The following is a 19,816-nucleotide window of genomic DNA, read 5'->3' as shown; positions in this document are numbered from 1 at the left end:
ATAAAGAATGAATGAATGAATGAATGAATAAATAAATAAATAAATAAATAAATAAATAAATAAATGAAAGAAAATCTTTAAAAAAATTAAAGTGTGTAATTCAGTGTCTGTATATTCACAGGGTTGTGCAATCATCACTACTACCTAATTCCAGAACATCTTCTTATTTCCCAAAACCCCTAGATGTGTATCTTTATAGGTGCAAACAGTTACTTCATTTAACAATGGTTTGCCCTACTTATTATGGGTGATGAACGCTGATATTGTCTGTTCTATTCCATTCCATTTCATCCCATTCTATTCCACTACGGGAAAAAAAAAAATCTTACAGTGATTCATTACATTGGTGTCATGTGCCATTACCGCGCTATGCCTGATAGTTGGGAAAACAGCCCTAGACTACGGCGGATCCCTCTGTTCTACATGTCACGGCACCATTTCCTTTCCCTTGCATGACCTTTAGCACGTGGGCCACTACCTGGTGACTGCCCACCTGGTAGCACTTTATATCTCAGGAGGGCAGAGCCTAGATCTGTCTTGTTTTCGACTATATCCCCAGTGCCTGGTCCAGTGGAAGGGTAGCTACTCAGTAAACATCAGTGCACTGGAGAGATGGTTGCTTCGAAAGGGAAAAATAAATCCGTCCCCTCCTTTTGGTTCGTGTTCACACAGTACAAGGAAGTGCAATAAAGCGATTATCTTGCACTTACTACCAGGGGAAGCCAGCAGCTGCCTAGCCTGCTCCTCCAAAATAGGGACTTGGCCTTGAATGATCCAGACAGTGTCTCAGTGCTCCATTCATGTCGTCTTATAAATTGAGCAGCCGGGTGGCCGGGACCCTCCAGATGAGCTCTATCAGTGGCCCGAGCAGGGGGGCCCAACAGAAAGCCCCAGCAAAAGCTTTGCCTGCAGGGAACCGGCCAGCAGCGCTGGGTCCTCGCCCTCCCCAGGGGGCCCTACAACCCCCTCCCTCCGCCCGGCCCTTTACCTGTCTTTTCCCGTCTCCTGCTTGAAGAGCTCGTCGAAGTGCAGCATCTTGTGGCGTGTGGTCATAAAGGCCTTCAGCCGGGGCAGCACCTGGCTCAGGAGCTGCAGGTTGTTGTAGACCTGGCCCTTGCCGTCGCGCCGCATGTAGCTGCTGGGGCCCCAGAAGATGAACACGGTGCCCTGGCTCACGTTGAGCAGGTCGTGGCGGTTGCGGAGGATCCTCTGGATGCTGGAATGCGCGATGACCCGCAGGCTGGTGCGGTTGCCCACGTCGCGCCCGTAGCCACGGGTCGGGGCGTCATTCATGCGGATGACGCACTCGGTCTGGTCTATCTGGGGGCCTTGCCGGCTGCGCAGCAGGTGCCCCGAGCTGGTCACCAGGGCACAGTCCCTGCAGTGCATTTTCAGGGGCTAGAAGGCAGAGGGAGAAGGACACCGTCAGCAGACCGCCCTCGCTTGGCACCAATTCTCTCCCAAACTGGGGACAAGGAGCACATGACAAGAGGGACAGAGGGCTTGTGTTGACCTGTCAAACACTGGGCTCTGGGCTTTACTGATATCGAGAAACCAAATCCCCACGTCAACCCGCAAGCTTGCTGTCACCGCCAATCTACAGGTGGGAGTTCTCAGGCCTGCAGATGCGGAGAAATCGGCCCAAGGACGCAGAGCCAGCAAGTAATGAAGTCAGGCTCCAAACCCAGGTCTTTCTGAATCCAAAGTGACCCCACATGAAGTAAAGCCTGTGCGACAATTCGCTGTGACACTAGCTTGGAAGCTCTTAACTCACCGTATTGAAAGTTAAGCGAGTATCAATATTCTCGGATGCTGTACAAATATGTTTATCCTAAATAAACATCGTCTAAGAATCACACGGGGAAAGACATGCAAATCGTAATCCCTCGGATGCTGTAATTTTGAAATGACAACTAGGAGAGTTGCTCCCATTCTAAGAGGAAAATGGGGGGAGCCTGACTTGGTCCATCTTCAAAAACAATGTGTAAAAAAAAAAAAAAAAAAAAAAGGCAAGCCTCAAGCTCAGAGCTGCAGACTCCAGCCAGCAAACGCAGGCCCCGTGGAAGCCCTGGCTGGGTGGGGCCCACCGGGGACAGCCACGGTGACAGTGCGCATCTCGGCACCTTGAACCGATGCTTTGCTTTCTGAATGTTCCCACAAATTAAACATTCCCAGTCCATGTTGAGCGAGAAAGATCTCCGAGTTGCTGTTTGAAGATGGTGTAATTAGGGCCTGAGGCCAACGCCGGCAAGTGCACAAGAAAATGACGATCAAGAATGGTCTGAAATGGGCTGAAGGAAAGTTGCACGGGAGGTCTGCCCCGAGCCCCTGCCCTTCCTCCCTGTCCCCAGGCTGCCTGGGGTGGTGTCAGGAGCTAGAGCCAGTTTCGTGCTTCTAGTTACTCTGAGCTTCCTGAGCCAGAGCTCTGCCCCCGGAACCAGACCAGGGCACCTGGGGACAGCCACCTCCCTCACTGCACAGTGGCCGAGGGCACCGGCTCTGGGGCCGACAGGACAGGTCCAGCCTTGCCTCCGCTCCCTGCTAGCTGTGGGGCTTCGGCAAGCCACTGCCCCGCTCGAACCCCAGGTTTCTCATCTCCGGATGAGGAGAGTCAATGCCCCGTCCGACCTCGGTAGGGTTAAAATACAGTCGTAGACCGGGCCATTTGAAATTGCCAATATTTGACCTGCAAAACCAGCAATCGAGGGGCCTTGAGCCCAGTCCTCGCCATAGGAGCCGCACGGTGGTCATTCGGGAATGACGACTGGGGTCACCTGTCGGGGTGAAGTGGTTGCAGGCCCTCACGACGTCAGGACGCAGTACTTCAGGTTGATCGTTGACATATAAGCTTACGAAATGGGGATTCAATCATTGCAAATTCTCATCATTCACGTGACCCCCAGTTGCTCTTAGGTGACAGGCTCTATGATGGGCAGCAAGATGGCCAATGGGATGAAAACACGGAGCCCTTCCCAGGTTACGCTCTAGCGAGGGACGGTGGCTCAGTAAGGACGTGCAGTAGAGTGCGACAGGACGGGGAGGGGGACCGCGTGGAAGTGTTAGTAAGGGGGCTGTTAAGAGGGGCCAGTTTTGGTGATGAGAAGCCTCCAGGCGCTGTTCCGAGCTTTTTGTACAACTGCATTAAATCTTCAAAGAACCCTGTAAGGACGATACTACGCTATCACCCCGATTTTACTAATGAGGATATTGAGGGATAGAAGAGCAGGGAACTTGCTCAAGGCCCTACAGTTAGGAAGTGGTAGAGCTGGAATCCAAGCCCTGGAAATCAGACCGCAGGGCCCATGGGATTAACCCTCATGGAACCACATAGAATAAACAGAACAAGTGCCATGAGTTGGCGTCTTAACTCATGGCCTTCTTCCTTTCCTCTCTCAACCCTGCTCAGTGATGCTATTAAAGATTCTATTTATTTATTCATGACAGACACACACAGAGAGGCACAGGCACAGGCAGAGGGAGAAGCAGGATCCATGCAGGGAGCCCTACGTGGGACTCGATCCCGGATCTCCAGGATCACATCATGGGCCGAAGGCAGATGCTCAACCGCTGAGCCACCCGGGCATCCCGAGTGACGCTATTTCTTAACCAGTGCTGTTGCTGTTGCTTTTAGGGCATTGAGCTGACTGGATGCAGTGAAGTGACAAAAGTCTTGTTTTTTTTTTTTTTAATAAATTTATTTTTTATCGGTGTTCAAGTCTTGTATCCATATCTCCATTCCTTTGGAGCCCTGTTGACAACAGACCCATCCATCTGGAGCCTTCAGTTAACAAGAGTAAAACGCGCTCAAGACCAAAGCTTCCTTTTGAGGAATAGCCCCGTGACAGATGTGTAGGAAGTGGCCACTAGTCCCCTTGGGGAACTGCTGGAACCTGGACTGGAAGTCTTTCTGAATCCCCTGAATGAACTGCTGGGGGTGGGGGTGGGCCATTTCATGGGTCCGAAGGATGGAGCAAATCCTTAATTTTCCTTTTTTCGTATTTTTACCTGCACATCCCACACAGAAAGGATGAAGAGGGAAAATGAAACAAATCTGTTCAACCACGGGGTTCCCCTCATGTCTTAGGCACTGAACGTGCTGATGGAGATGTCCTTCCTCGCAAGGGCGCACACAAGCCACGGTGACGGTGCCCCCAGAGAAGCAATCCCAGGACCGTGGAGTAAGTGCTATGACACAATTAGGCAGGGGACGGGTGCGGGTCATGGGAGCAAAGGTGAGGGGACAGGGGAGCCCGTCTGGAGGGGCCAGAGAGACGGGAGGACAGCCCGGAAGGTTCGGTGTGGCGCGAGGGAAACCAACAGGTGAGATAACAGAAAAGGAGGCAGTGGCCGATGGGGTCACGAGGCACGAGAGGACAAGCGAAACCAGACTTGGAAAGCGTTCCCTGGATTCGGTGGCGATGGCCACAGTCCCCTCGGCTGGACCCGAGAGGCGGAGCCTGGGCCCGGCCTGCGCCAGGACGCGGAGGCGGGAGCTGGGCTGCCAAGGCCCAGGGAGGGCTGAGGGCAGAGCGGTGGGTGGCGGGGCTGGCCCGGCCTCTCAGGGTCCTTAGGGGTCACCTGGGTATCGCAGGGAACGTCCCGCCTCCTGGGCAACCTCTACTCGTGGGGAAGCCCAGGAGCAAAGTCCTGCAAGACAGACGGGGAGTGTCTGCAAATAGCACGTTACTCCGTGAGGGAGTCAGGAGACCCGGGGTGTGACCTTTGTAAGTCAGGCCCAGACAGCAAAGAGGAGATCAACCGGATCCCGGTGGCCCCGTGACATTCAAAGACACTCCCTGAGCCCTCAACACACGCGGGAGGAACCGTGTGACTCAGTACCCTGGTTTCATAATGTCACGTCGTAGGATCTCATTCCGCTGGACCCTAAGGCCGTTGGAATCTGCTTTTTCTCATCAGACTCACCTAGAACGATCCTCTTGAATTCTTCCAGCGTGACTGATCATTGCAAGACTCTGTGCTGACCTTGACTGGGGCGAGCCCTCGGAAGAAGAGTCCCCGCATCTCCCTCCCCCATAAGTAACGGTTCCGCGGCGATTCTCAGAGCACAGGCTGGTGGACAGGTGAGCCCTGTGTCCCCCGTGGAAATCCCAGTGCCTCGCGTCTCTCTCCTCGGCGCCACGAGGTCAGCGAAAGACCCTTCCAGGGAAGGCCAAGGCCGAGGCCAAGGCCCGCGCTGCGCCACTCCGAGCTGTGACTGCCGGGCCCCCCCCAGTCCGCGGCCGCCCCGTCCAGGAGGCCCTCCCTCAGGATCCCTGCCCTTCTGCCTCGGCCACACCGCCCCGCCCTCCCCGAGTTGTGCAGATGCACCCAACAGCGCGAAAAAGCTTCAAGTCTGAATTAGGCCTCGCGTGTCTGGGGAAGTGGTGCCGGGGAACCCACAAGAGCTGCTCTAAACAGACTGTCGCACTTCCCGCAGCGGCGGAGCGTGCCCAGGGCTGAACCGCTTCCAAGGGAGGAAGCCACGTCTGTTTCTCTGCGTTGGCAAGGGCTGGCGATGTCTTGGGAGGCAGGACTGGAAATCACGCAAACCCCGTGACCCTGTTTCTCAGGATGCGTGGCGGCCCTTGGAGACAGCCACGCTCCTCCGCACCTCGGGCCTGCAGTCCTCAGGGTCGCAATGACATGGGGGGAAAGGGGCACCCCTCGGTGGGTTAGGACTCCTGAGGCAGCCTTCCCACGTTCCCCGGAGCACTCGGATGCTGGGTTGATGAACCACCGCACCGAGCTGAGACTGAGACGGGAAGGGAACTCATGGCCCTGCTAGGGGCCCAGGGGAGGGGGGGGTCAAACTCCATGGAGGGCCTAAGAGCGGAGGCGACCCCCAGGGAACTCACTGGCTAGCAAGGCCTTCTCTCTGCCTTCCTCCTCACAGGGCTCAGTCTCCCTGATTCTGGGGGGACCTTTTCCTCAAAGCCCCATTTGGCGAGGTGGTCCATCCTTTTGGCACCCACATTAGGTGACTCCAATCTTGGTAACCTCTCTTGCTTCCTGGCCCGTAAGAGGCACTCAGTCAACACTGCATGGATGGATGCATGGATGGACACATGGATGGATGGATGGAGGGATGGATGGGCAACGGAGTGCATGACACCCAACCACCTGCCTTGTCTGTTCCTGAGCAGGCCGGCCTCCTGGCGCATGCAGAGAAGACATCACGTGGTGCCCTCACCAATCACCTGCCCGAAGGCCTCAGCCCTCTGCACCGATGGCACCGAGAGACAAAGGGGGGGTGTAATGTGGAAGCCTCTGTCTGCTGAGAAGCAGGCTGCGGCCCTTTGCCTCCGGACAGCCTCTCCGTCCAGGGAGCCATCGCGGCCAGAGCCCAGGACGCCACTTGGAATGAATGGCTCGCTAGGAAAATGGCCCAGGACACAGTGAGGGCCATTAAGCCCAGCCAGTTATTAATCCCCAGTAAGAGCTTGAAGCCAAGGTCATTAGAGCTGCTGTGAAGTAAAAACATGCCCAGGAAAACCTCCAGTGCACGAGGCCCCCGTGCTCAGAGCTGCAGCCTCCTGAGGCCCCGGCCGCGTGGCGTCCAGGAGCCGGGGGGTGGGGGGGTGGCGGCTGGCCCTCCCCAGGGTGCACCCAGCACCGGCCGCTCTATTTTTGCCATCACTTCTGTTCTTTGCTCACGTATGAGCGTCCGTCATCATCCCAGTACCTAGGGCGGTGTCTGCACCTTCGTAGGGGCTCGGGGACGTTTTATAATAATTCAGGTGTGAATGCGTCTCCCCTTTCCCCCTCCCCTCCCCAGAGCAGAGAGCAGGGGAGCATGACGACTTGCATCCCAACCTACTCCTCTGGGCTCAGGCGACAGGAGCAGCCCTTGCTTGAGAAGGCCCGCTCGGGGAATCGAGGTCGGATTCCTGCCACAGCCCGGAGAGCAAGAGCAGAAGGAGTTGTCCCCGTGACCCCGCGGATGCCTCCAGAGCCTTTCTTAAGAGAATAGACCAGGCCAAGTCAAATTAAACCTGACACCGAAAACGCTCAGTGATGTCCTTGCAAACATTTGCAGCATGGCAATCTCGGGCTTCACTTTTTAAAATTCTGATTTATTTGGCAGAGGGAAAGGTACCTCAGAGCATAATGTCCATTAGCTCGGTAATGAGACCAGTCTTGCTCTGGGAGCTGCTTGTTGGTCTGGAGCAAACAGAAGATATATTAAATGGCTTCAGGTGGTTCAAGAATCTCTGCACCTTTCAATCTGATGTTTTCCTGTAATTACTGGGCTTTTATTAGCTGTCAATCTCAGTTCAGCCTGACATGGGTATAAGCCACTCTGATTATTTAATGTGATTCCCTAGAAAAATGTTACTCTTTCAAGCTGCTCCTGTCTCTCGGTGACAAGCCCACCCACCAGCCTTCCCTGTGGAGAAGTCCTCTATTCTCCCCCAACGCCAATTCTCAGGATTTCCATCTCCCGGCTGCCTTAGGATGAGGGCTCGGCGGGCAGGGGCGGTACTGAGCGGAGTCACATGAAGGCCTTTGGAGTCACCAGCTGGAACCTGCTTCTTCCTCTCCTTAGGTGGATGATTTGGGGCAAAATGGCTTAGTTTTTCCAAGTCTCTGGAGTGTTATTACAGCAACGCCAATCTCAGAGGGAAGGCTTGCCATCCCAGTTAAAGGCGTACCTTCCATCCGGTTTCCCAAGACAAAATCCAAAGCTCACGCTCGATACCTTTCTCCCCACCTATTATGACTCTTGTTGCCCTACTGGGTCCAGCCTCGTCCACATATCCCAAACCCACCACTTACTTCTCCCTGCATAGTCGCAGAAACCTCAGAGAGAGCTCAGGCTAACACTTTTCAAGGTGTGGTTCCCAGACTGGCAGTGGACCACAGAGGCTCGGAACTTTCTAGAAATGCAAATTCTCAGACCCCATCCTAGACCTACTGAATCAGATGCTCCGAGGTGGGCCCCAACAATCTGTGTTTTAACACGCCCTCCAGGTGACTTCTGATGCATCCTTGAGGTTGAGAACCCCCAGACCAAGCCAGGATCCTCATTTTACAGGGGAAGAAACTGAAAGACAGGAGGTTCTGTGATTTGCTCAAGGTCACGCCCTAAAAGAAGCCCCTGGGATGAACCCCAGGTCTCTTCACTCCTAAAAAAAAATCTAAGAAAAATCTACCTGTATCTGTAGACTGTTCAAAGACACTGGGGACTCACTGGAAAGGAATCATGAGTTAGCAGTGCCCTAAAGACGGAACCTACAAATGGAAATGGTTTTGTGGAGACAGAGGAGTAAGAATGATCATTCTTTATGTGACAGGCTGCCCTCAGCAGGGCTCCCTGCCTCTGCACCACCTGCCTGCTCCTTTGGAGTAAGCAACCAGGAATAGCTTCCTAGCATGCAAACCAGGGAAAATGCATGTGCAAGGCTGGAGGCTGCCCCTGCCCCGGAAGGCGGGCCATGGCGGTTCTCTCCAGCCAGCGCAGAGCCTCAGAGGGGTGGCCAGACTCAGAGATCTGTTGTGGGTGGCGCTGTGCTCATTAAACAGCCCCGCTCCACGCACACGCAAAGCTCTGCTGAAGGCCTACCTGTGGGCCTGACCTTACTTGGACAAAGCATTTCTGCCAACATGATTAAGATGTAAGTCAAGAGCAAGTCACGTCAGCTGAGGGCAGTCCTGGCGTCCTCGTAAGAAGAAACTCAGAGCCGCAGGGACACACAGGAGAACACCCTGTGGCGAAGGAGGCAGAGGCGGTGAGGCGCGCACCGGCCGGTGGACACTGAGGAGGCCGGAAGGTGCAAGGTGGGATCCTGCCTCGGAGCTTGCAGGAAGAGCCTGGCTCTGCCAAGACCTTGGTCTCACGACTTCCAGCTGCAGGAACCGTGGGAGGATAAATCTCAGTTGTTTCAGGACAGCCAGGCCGTGGTCATTGGTCCTGGCAGCTCTGGAAATAAATACGCTGCTCCCTATGCGTGCTTCACCCGTCCCACCGGCACCCCCACTCCCTGGTGCTGCTTCTGGGTCTGGAAGTTCTCGCCCTCACAGTTCACGCCTCACACAGCGGCAAGGCTGTGAATTTTAATGCACAGAGCACGCCACTCCCCTGCCCCGCTTGAAGAGTAAATTCCAGATTCTTTCCCCGGTCGGAGCCATGCCCACTTTGTGGCCCTCAGCTCCATTCCCTGGCCATTCTCAGCCCCATAGGTGGCCGGCCTCCATTCTGCTGCTGGGGCAGAGATCAGGTGTTCCTTCTCTGTCTCTGGTCCTTGTGTCCCCAGTTCTTCACATGCCCCGCTCCTTCTCATCTCTCACGGCTCAGCTCGAAAGCCGTCTCCTCCAGGAAGCCCTCCCTGACCGCCTTCACTGGAAGGGGCCTCCCCCACTTACCACAGAACAAAGATATTAGCCACTAATAACACGGACCAAACATTGGGCTGAAGTGCCAGGCACGGTCCTAAACACGACACATACATCATCTCACTTACCTCCGAGAGCAGCCTTGAAAGGCAGGCTCCACCATGGTCCTCATTTTTATCAGAGGAGGAAGTAGAGCTACAAGTTCGTCACGATCCTCTTATGCACGATCCTGTGTGGCACTTACCACGGTCTCTAATGAGTCACATTTTTAATTTTTCTATTGTCTGTCCCTGCCACTAAAACACGAGATCGGGACGTGTGCATGGCCCACCGCAGCCACTCAAGACATGGTTAAGGACATACCTGACTGCCTTACTCTCTCGGCACGTGGTGGATGATTTTTCCCTGTCCAAAAAAAGGTGTGGAGGAGCTTTGTCAGAAACACAAACCGGGTTCTAGAGCCTGAGTCAGGACAAGGGTTGACTGTTATAGGATGGCTCATCTCACAGCCTTTCAAATAAGCCCCTGCTGTGCCTTCCCTCAAAGGGCACTCAGAGGCAATTCCTTCCTCTAGGAGGAGAGTGGCTATAAAGGCCCCCTGGGCTCATTAAAACCAACAAAAAGCTCCATTTTTATTAGCGTCGGGTGATCTTTAAGGCTTCCCGACAATCCAGATTCCACAAAACCAGCTTCTTGGGGCCCTGCTGCATTGGAAAGGGCCTTTGGGTAAGCACAGCACGGTCCAAATCCCGTAACTGATCATGGATGGTTAAAAACAAAGGGATTCTAAGAATTTGGGAGTTCCACGTAGAGCTGAATTAAATGGAGGGAGAAAAAAAGCTATGGCTTCAGTTGACCAAACGAGAAAAAACAAAAAAAAAATCTAACCATACAGAACATGAAATCTGTAGAGGTGGACCGGAAAGAGCACACCAGCACTGGGTTCAAATCTCAGTTCAGTCATTTACTGGTAGGTAACGTCCCTACTCTGAGCCTCAACTTCCTTATCTGTAAAATGGCACGGGAGACACTGGGTGAGGTGTAACGAGTACGACGATCACGGCGAAATTGTTACAGACACAAAAAGGGCCGACCGGAGGAACCTGTTACCTGCCTCCCCTTATGTGCAGTCTCTCACGAAACGTGCAAACTCAATCTGGAGTATCTCTGTGCACTCTGATCTCACCGAGCCACCTGTACTTTGCTTCCCACCGCCTTCACTGGATCGCCGCCAGGCCCCCCACACACGCTTCCAGCGTCCACATATGCCAGGGTGGCCTTTCTAAAATGCGTATCTAATTAGGACCTGCTTGTGCCTAGCATCCCTCAATCCTAAAATCCCCGACTAGCCTCCTGTTGCTTTGAGGATGAGGTCCGTCCAGTGGCCTATGAGGCCCTCAACCCTCACCCAGCCCTTCTGTAACCCCCATTGTCTCGTGGCTCTCCACATCCAGGTGCGCTGACTTTGACTTTGGAGCTCCAAGACGCACTACTCATTAGGCTTTGCTTTAGGGCCTGTGCACATGCTGTCTCTGGAGGTCGAGCTGGCTCCGTTATGAGGCGGAACAATAATACCTACGTCGCAGTGTGGTTTTGTGGCTGAACTGAGATAATCGGAACATTCAAAGTCTCCCTCCCCTGCCTCCTCTCTCCTGACTTTTGTAACTCCTTCATCAGTCGTTCAAAGCCTCACATCCTCAGAGAACCTTCCCTAGACTCTAAGACTAGACTTCCCTGGACTCCAAGACTAGCCTAGCACTGTTTCTCCCTTTCTAATTCTCACCACGTCTGGAATCTTCAAGTCAGTGCCGCTTTTGCCCACAGAATGGCAAGGTTCTTAACAACTGGGTTCACGTCGGTGTTGGGTTTAGGTCACCATAACATCCCCGGGACCTAATACATAGTGGCTGCTCACTAAATATTTGCTGTACAAGTAGCTAAGTTAGTTCATGCAGGTGAGAAGAGCCTTCTAGAACCACGGCCTCACCCAGGCCCTCTCTTTGGTTTTCATTTCCATTTGGTATACTAAGTGTAGACCAAGAGACAAAAATCAACCAAAACTGAATATTTAATTTGGTGCAAATACTTAATCTTCTCCTAGAAGACTGAGTAGTACAAAGTAAGCTGATTACACTATAACCTTACTTCTATCCACTTTATTACCTAAGCATAAGGGAGTTTTCGAAACGAGTCATTATTGGGGCTTTGGACACTGACTATTGCCAAGTAGCAAATAACCAGATTGTGTCAGTGTTGACACTTTGGTTCTCGAGCTGATGGTTTGTTTATTGAACTGCCTACTTTAGGGGCTCTGAGAGTGGAAGAATGGTCATCAGCAGCCTGAATAACAACTCAGCACCCCAGCTGGAAACACATGAGTAAACAAAATCATAATTTTTAACTTTGCCAAGCTCAGTAAACACCATCATGATGCGCTACCAGTAAGGCAGCCATTAGTTAAATAAATAAAGCACGAGGCTAAGAACAGGATTATTGATGTTGGCACAGTATACTCATTTGCTGACCACTGATGGACATCAGCTGTGATGTACACACTAGGGAGGTACTTTGCCACCTGCTTTAATTTGCTAAACATCGTGCATCCTCTGGGCCACAGAATTACTTACTTTGTATTAGTGAAAAATCACCTTTTCTTCTTTTCCCTTTTCATTTGCTCAATACATAGTTATTAAGTAGCTACTCTCTGTGTAATGGAACCTCTTGGGCATGCTGCCCGGTACACGACTGCCTTTGCTCCCTGGCTGGACCTCCACTTGGAGGGGCTGTAAACTACAGGGACGCTGTTCCTGGCAAGAGAGACAAAGGCATCCCAGCTTTTTCAAGAAATCTGGGAGTGGATGAAGGCAGATCCGATTGATAGCTTAAGAGACTTGCAGCTCTATTTTTTGAGAGAGGTGGCTTTTTGGTCAAAACAAAGCGAAACCAAACAAAACCAGGGAAGATGTTTACCCAGTCTCCTTTTCTTGATGCTCCTCTTTCGGCTTCATCCATATATGTTAGATCTCTTTTCAGATTACACTCCAGAATATTAGCACATCCGTAACTCCTTGGAGACGTTCAGGACCCTGACTGATTGCTTCAGTATGAGACGTCATACTCGGTGGAGTATGTTCAGGGGAGACGTCTCCGATATTCCAGTTCTTGGAGTCCAAATCCTTGGAGTCCGGTGGACTGTTTTTACTTCTATTGATATGACAGTGCCACTAAAAACCAGGTCCCATAAATGCTAGAATAACAACAATAATGGCTACCAATTGTTACAAGGAAATAATAATAATAATAATATAATAATAATAATAATAATAATATATTAATCTCAGTTAATTCTAATGTAAACCAGCAAGATATGTATTACCATCGTGGTCTATATTTGAGGGAATAGAGGTTTGAGGTTAAATCACTCAAGGTCATAGCGTTTCTAAGGCACAGGCTGTATTGGCACCTGGGTCAATCCCACTGCCAAGTGTGTGCATGCTCTGTCCACCGTAACAGGCTAAATAGAGTCAAGTGGAAGGTTTGCCAAGAAAAGAAGATTGAAGAGTCTCAAGAGAAGGAAAAAGAAAATCTACAGAGGGGGCGAACTAGTAGATAACAAGAATGGCAGGAGACTGTAGAAAGCATTGGAAAACAGACATTAGAGGCACTTGGATGACACAGTGACTGTAAAACTTCTTAAGGGGACAGAAAGATTAAAGAGAACATTTAGCAGAATGGCCTAGAATTCTGGAAGCATTCGGTGCAGGAACAAATATTTCCACCATTCAAAAGCCATCTGTATACAACACAGTCCATTATAATAAGTGACATTCATAACGGGGACCCTAAGTCATCAAGAAAAGCTTAAATTAAGTTAAGCTCTGTTCACTTAAGTAGGAAAGTATAAAATCAATTTGGAACCTTCAAGAATAATTTAGACAAATATGATTTGGTGCTAAAAGGGACTATGCTTATGTTATTTTATTTTAAGCCTCATTTGTTCTTAAGACTCATTCCTCAACCATGCTTCAAAATGGGGGGCTAGACTGCTCAGAAAAGTTATTGCTGACGGGGAAATCAACTTTTCTTTCTCCATTCAAGGGTGATAGATTTTCCAACAGAAGTCATGCTTCCTTCCCCTAGGGCAGTCTTAGATGGAAGTGGCTGCTCCGTCAGGGACCACGGTCCTCGTGCCCACGCCTCTGGTGGTGGTTGGGGGACACAGGACGTGCCTCCCAGTGAAATCAGAGGAGAGGTCACTGGAGAACTTGAGAAGCAGGTGCCTTCCCCACGGTCTCACTCTTTCTTATGTCCTGATATACTTGGAACCTATAAGCCACCTGTCAAAAATGGCAAGGCCAAAGACTAAAAGGAGACCAAGCTCTTGCATCATTGTCTATCAGAACTCTCACTTTTTTTGACTATATGAGCAGGAATGAAGAAACTATACATTTTATAAAGCAGGCAGCATCACTAGGATTGTTCTATCAGACAGCCAGGGATTATTTTATTTTATTTTATTATTTTATTTTATTTTATTTTATTTTATTTTATTTTTTGGTTTACTTATTTTACGAAGTGGCTAGAGTACAGGAACCACATTTTCTTTTTTAAAGTACGGCTCTGATCATATCACTCCAGCTCAAAGACCTTCCATAACCCCCTATCACCTGTAGAGGGAAGTCTGCATTTCTAAAAGTGACCCTTCATATCTCATTTTTTACTGATCCATCTCGAGAACTCTAAACCCCCCCAAATGGGACCACCATTCATTTATCCAAACATGCCATGCCTTTGTCTTTGCCCACAGAGTAGCTTCCTTCTGGAATGACCCTAGTCACTGAAAGCTAACCCACCACTCCTAGTCCTACGTCAAGGCCATGTGACCCACAAAGTGTCCTTCCTTCTAAATGCTTGGCTTCAGATCCCATCTCTTATCAACTGCTGACTTTGGCAAATTTCTCAACTTGCCTGTGACTTAATTTCCTCATCTATAAAATAATGGTGCTGATAGAAACCACCATAGGAGGCTGTGAGGGCTCAGTGCGTAGTCCACAAAGGGCCCTTCAATTGCTGTCTGCCATCAGTGGAACCCACTTCATTTTTTTTTTAAGATTGTATTTATTTATTCATAATAGACAGAGAGAGAGAGAGAGGCAGAGACACAGGCAGAGGGAGAAGCAGGCTCCATGCAGGGAGCCTGACGTGGGACTTGATCCCAGGACCCCAGGATCGCGCCCTGGGCCAAAGGCAGGCGCCAAACCGCTGAGCCACCCAGGGATCCCCTGGAACCCACTTCATACTGCAAATTACTTCCTCATCAATCTTTTTTTTTAAATAAAGATTTTATTTATTTATTCATGAGAGACACAGAGAGAGGCAGAAGCAGGCTCCACACAGGGAGCCCGACGTGGGACTCGATCCAAGGTCTCCAGAATCAGGCCCTGGACTGAAGGTGGCACTAAACCGCTGAGCCATCGGGGCTGCCCTTCCTCATCAATCTTGACCAGTCGCGTGTCACCTCCCTGGGAGGCAGAGGAACTTCCCATTGTTGTGTCCCATACTGTCCTACAAAGTGGCTTAAATATAGAAGATGCCTAGTAAGTGTTGCTTGAATGAATGGATGTATGAGTTTCTAAAGCTGCAAGAATTGGGTTTCTTTTTTCCATTTACTCATGGTTTGCTCAGAAGACTGTGATATTTTCCTCCAGCTTGAATTCTACTCAGAGAAGGATAAATTTTTTTTTTCTTTAACACAGATCTTTCTTGACTTATGAAGGGATTACCTACCAATAAACCCCTTGTAAGTTGAAAATACCATAACCCAAAAATGCTTTTCCCCAAAAAAATGCATGTAATACACCTAACCTATCAGACACCATAACTTGGTCTAACCTAGCTAAATGTGCTCAGAACACTTATATTAGCCTGTAGTTGGGCAAAATCAGCTCATACAAAGGCTGTTTTATAATGAAGTGTTGAATATCTCATTTATTGAATGCTGTACGGACAGTGAAAAATGATAGTTGTCTGGGTACAGAACGGTGGTAAGCGTGTTCTCATGGTCATGTGGGTGACTGGAAGCCGCCAGCGCCCAGCATCACCAGGGAGCATCGTACCACATACAGCTGGCCTGGGAAAAGACCAAAACTCAGAGTTCCAAGCAAGGCTTCTACTGACTGTGTATTGCTCTCCCACCACTATAAAGTAAAAAAAAAAAAAAACAAAAAACGATTGAGTCGAACCATCTGAAGTGGGGGACCATCTGTATCCTGCAGTTCTGCAGAGGCTCTGATCATTTTTCTGACCGCTCATGAAAACGTACACCCCTTGAGCATGGGGACCTGTTTTACCAGGAAGTTTTATTTCAGCTTGGAAGGCAGGAGACATCGAGAGACACGCCGGCCAGGCTGAGCAGAGGCGGACACTCTCACCTTCCGTGCTTATTCGTGGACATGCCTGAGGTGTCCGAGAGGCCCAGGATTTGTTGTGAAAGGGCCGTAGGAGGGCTAAATGATTTGAGGCTGGAAGGACGAGCTATCCTTCGGAGCTGAGAGTGCAGAGGCCAGAGCAGGGGTCACTGAGGACGGGCGCTGGCAAATACACAGCCAGACGAGGCCCTACTCCCCACTGCCCTGGCTCAGCTCATTTTCGGTTGTACTCAGGGCTGATGTGATGTTTGTTTCAAAGATAAGACCTCGGAGGGACGCCGGGACTATCAATCAGTCTTCCAAGGAGGAGGGGTCTCTTTAGAACATTACTGGTGTTTATAAATATTAAAACAGTGGCGCTCTCCCATTCCGTAAATGATAGCTGGTATTAAATGAGGTCCCTTCCCGATGGACCTTCCCCCCTGGAGGCCACATAGGAGCCTCACCCTCCCTCCATCTAAAGTGGAACTCTTCCATCTCCCCCAACCTCCCATTCTTCCTCTCCAGCGGTCAAGGTCCCAGCCCCACCCAGCTGCCCAAGCCCCAAACTTGGGAGTCACACTAACCCCGGCTCTCCTCCCCCACCTCAACCAATCTCTACTCATTAAGTCTTGTTATCCTTCGCCTCAAGTTCTTCCAACTCTGTCACTTTGCTCCATTTCTTCCTGGGAACGCCCCCATTCAGGTCTCCACCATCTCTCACCTGACTTCCTGCACCCCTGTCACCACCTTGGTTTCTGTGTCAGAACCCCCTGCTGGCCCACAAATGCCATGGGGATGCTGTGTTAGCCACAGAGCTCACTCTGCGTCCAGCCTACGGTAGATGCTCAATAAATGGTCGCTCATCTCAAGCATACGCTTCCGGCCTTTGGAAGAGGCCAAGGGAAACTGAAGCAGACCTTCACCCCCTGTCCCCAGAGGCAGGTCCTCTGAGGCTAGGCCATAAGTGCCACACCCAAGTAGAGAGGAAACGGAACACAATGCAACCCACCTCCAGTATAAAAGAGAACACTGGTTTCTGTTGTAAATGATGAGAGGCCGGGGAATGGATCTGCTGGGATTAGTTACATTATGGCACCGTAGAGACCCACAACCACCGTGCGGTGGGAGCCGGCACCTTTTTGCTCTCCTTTAGGTCATGAACATTTATTATTTTCTGTTTTGGGGTGGAGGGGAAGGAACTCTGTCAGCATCACTCCTTCCTCGGCTCCTTCCATCACCTGGGGGGACATTCAGTGGACAAATGATTACCCAAACTACTGTGCCTGCCTTGCTCTTGGTCAATGTAGGGGACGCCTGTGGGGCAAGAGTCAGACTCCCAAGAGTAGTATGATCTGCAGCACAGCACTTGTACCAGACACGTTCTCATTCATTCACTCGTTCATTCAAAATAGATTTCGTGGTAGTTTACTATGGTGCAGGGCCATCCTACATGCTAAGGGTACACGAGCGAGCTAACCAGCTGTGCCTTACCCTCATGGAGGCTATGTACAAGCTGGGGAGGCAGACAGTACGTGGATAAATAGGTAAAATGTGCACAGGGGTGGACACCTGCTGTGCTGTGCCCTTTCTGCGGACTTTGGGGAGCCCTGGACATCATGCTGCTCCTCGGGCACACAGAGCCCACCCTGGAGAGTCACTAATGTCAGCCCTCCCAAGCCCTCCCAATGCCACCTCTGCAAGCCGGTGCCAAGGCCGGAATTAGGCGTCTGAGACAAAGCAGTCCCAGCCCTACATAAAGGCAGCCAGCCCAGCCAGGATGCATGTGTGCACCTTTTAGAAAGCAATTTTATATGCAATCTGCCGTGCTGTGCCCTTACACGGAGACGGCGGGATTGCTGAGAAGAAGGTGGAAATTAAGACGAGAGGGGCTGATCCAAAGAGCTCGCAGGGTCTGAGCATGAAAGTCCCCTCCTCTGGCTAAGAGGCCTGGAGCCTCTCCTTAATCGCATTTCCCAGGGCGCTTTGCTCCCGCAAAAATCGCAGCAAACAAGTCCAAGGTGGCACGACATTGACATGAAAGAAAGAGCCTCTCCAGGACGCGAGGGAGCGTGCCCAAGGTCGCACAGCGAGTCAGTGGCCATGTGGGGAAGAAAATCTTCCAGCCCGCCTTCCTGCCCATTACGCAATGGCATCTCTTAACCGAAAATCTGGGGGGGATAATCGTCTTTCCTGGAAATAGTTTGGACAAGTGCCGGCCTCTTAACAGAAAACCTTGGAGGATAATATCCTTTCCTGAAAATGGCCTGAACAGGTGCCCTCCGCCCCCTGGAAGGGAGCTCCACGATCCAAGACTGAGTCCCTCTACCTGTATTTACGTGTTTACCATTAACCGTCTGCTGAGGCCAGTTAGGTCTCTGGGCCAACGGTGTTGGCAGCAGGGGCTCTGCAGTCGGAGGGGAGGCTGCTTGCCTGGAGTGGAGGGCGGCACGAGGGGGCGGCCGGTGGTCTTGACGCAGTGCACGCAGCTGTGAACTGGCTGGCCTCGGTCTCCCTTTTGGCTTTTCCTACCACTTATCTTGCTCGCATCATCACCTCCAGGAACCGCCCCCCCCCATTCCCACCCTACCATGCAGCCAGCACCCTCAAGCTGTCTGCCTCCTGGCCACCCAAGGAGGTCATGTTCCAGACCCTCTTCGCCACATTTCCTGGTCAAAAATCCATCTGGCCCACGACCCATTTTTTCCCAAGTATTCCAGGTGCTCAGAGAAAGCTGGTTCACCAAGTAAATGATGCCCAGATGTAAGGAAGTTCGGTTGTAATCTCTTTAATCCCTTCAGGCAAAGGAGTGAGTGTGTTGGACGGTCAGGCATTTTAGCATCCTTGGGGTGTGGTGTGTCTGGGTGTGCGTGCACGTGTGTGTGCACGAGAGAGAGGGAGACATTTCGGAATCCATGGGGCTTTTTCAGTAATTTTCAATGCCTATGACGTTTATGCCAAGGACAGAGAGAATCCACAATGAGCCGGGGACTAGAGGCAGGGTACAGGAGCAGAAAGGGCAGAGGGGCCTGAGCGATGGCTTGCCAGTGCTCCGGTGACATGAAAGGTGTCGCAGCAGATGGAGCGTGAGGATAGGAAGGGGCTCTGAATCCTGCGCCAGGCAGCTGGGGGGCTGGTGCTCTGCAGACTGGGGTGGTCTTTGCTCCAGGACGGCAGGTTTACAGTCCGCTGAACAGCCATGTGGGCCCCTCCTCCTGACTGGGGGGATCGTGGACTTTCTGGACAAAACTACCTTCTGGCCCGGTCTCCACGGCTCCTCGTCTCTTTGCCGAGTTTTGAGTTCTCACATGTCAAAGTCTTTTCTGAAATCACCAGAATCAGCCACTGAGCTCTTCCCCGGCCTTCCAGGGGGAGACGCTCTCCCGATCCACACCGGGGCCCCCGTCGTCCCAGGCCCTGAGGCCACCTGAGGGCACAGGCTTCTCAGCTCACCCTGCGGAGGAGGCGACTTCCTGACCTTGACCTTCCATGCACCCCCCAGGGTTCCATAGCAGAAGTGAGGCTTGGGGGCATTCACATGCACCAACCCACTCTTCATTCATTCGTTCATTCATTCATTCATTCAACAAGTATGTCTTGAACACCAGCTGCTGCACGTTAGGGCCACATGAGGTATCTCGAAGTCAATGGGAGGCGAAATAGCCATCGTTTCTGCCCTCATAAACCATATGGTTTAGTGGGGGAAACAGGTGTCAGATAATTGCACAAGTACCTAATTACAGACGGTAATAAATGCTACGGAAGAAAAGCACAGGGCGCGAGGAGAGTATTTTCTGGGGAAACTGATCCAGGCCGGTGTCGGGGTGTCCGCATGCGATGTGGCCCTGGCTCGTGGGGCGCTCCCAAGCTCCCAGCCCAGCCGCCGTGCGCTCCTGCAGTGCGGGGGCGCGGGCTGCATCCGGGCCCTGGCTCCCTTCAACCTCCTGCCCTGGCTGGGACCCCTCGGCCCACGGGCTGTGTTGGGGTCAGCACATGCCACCGCCTCAGGGACCCAAATTACTTCTGTTTTTTAAAAACCTTCCCCTCTGCCTTGTGGCCGACGCTTGTCCCGTGGC

The 19,816-nt window shown here is 51.6% G+C and overlaps 1 protein-coding gene across 1 annotated transcript in view; it reads right to left on the bottom strand.

Moving 5' to 3' along the window:
- ST6GALNAC5 (ST6 N-acetylgalactosaminide alpha-2,6-sialyltransferase 5) overlaps nt 1–19,816 on the bottom strand; it is a 162,936-nt gene that overhangs the window by 18,145 nt on the left and 124,975 nt on the right. Inside the window, exon 3 of the mRNA XM_072834119.1 lies at nt 989–1,398. Coding sequence (XP_072690220.1) covers nt 989–1,398 — 410 coding nt within the window. The remainder of the gene's footprint in view (nt 1–988; nt 1,399–19,816) is intronic.

This window comes from Canis lupus, chromosome 8 (assembly GCF_048164855.1).
Source record: "Canis lupus baileyi chromosome 8, mCanLup2.hap1, whole genome shotgun sequence".
Taxonomy (NCBI): Eukaryota; Metazoa; Chordata; class Mammalia; order Carnivora; family Canidae; genus Canis; species Canis lupus.
This window is presented reverse-complemented; position numbering and strand designations above follow the sequence as displayed.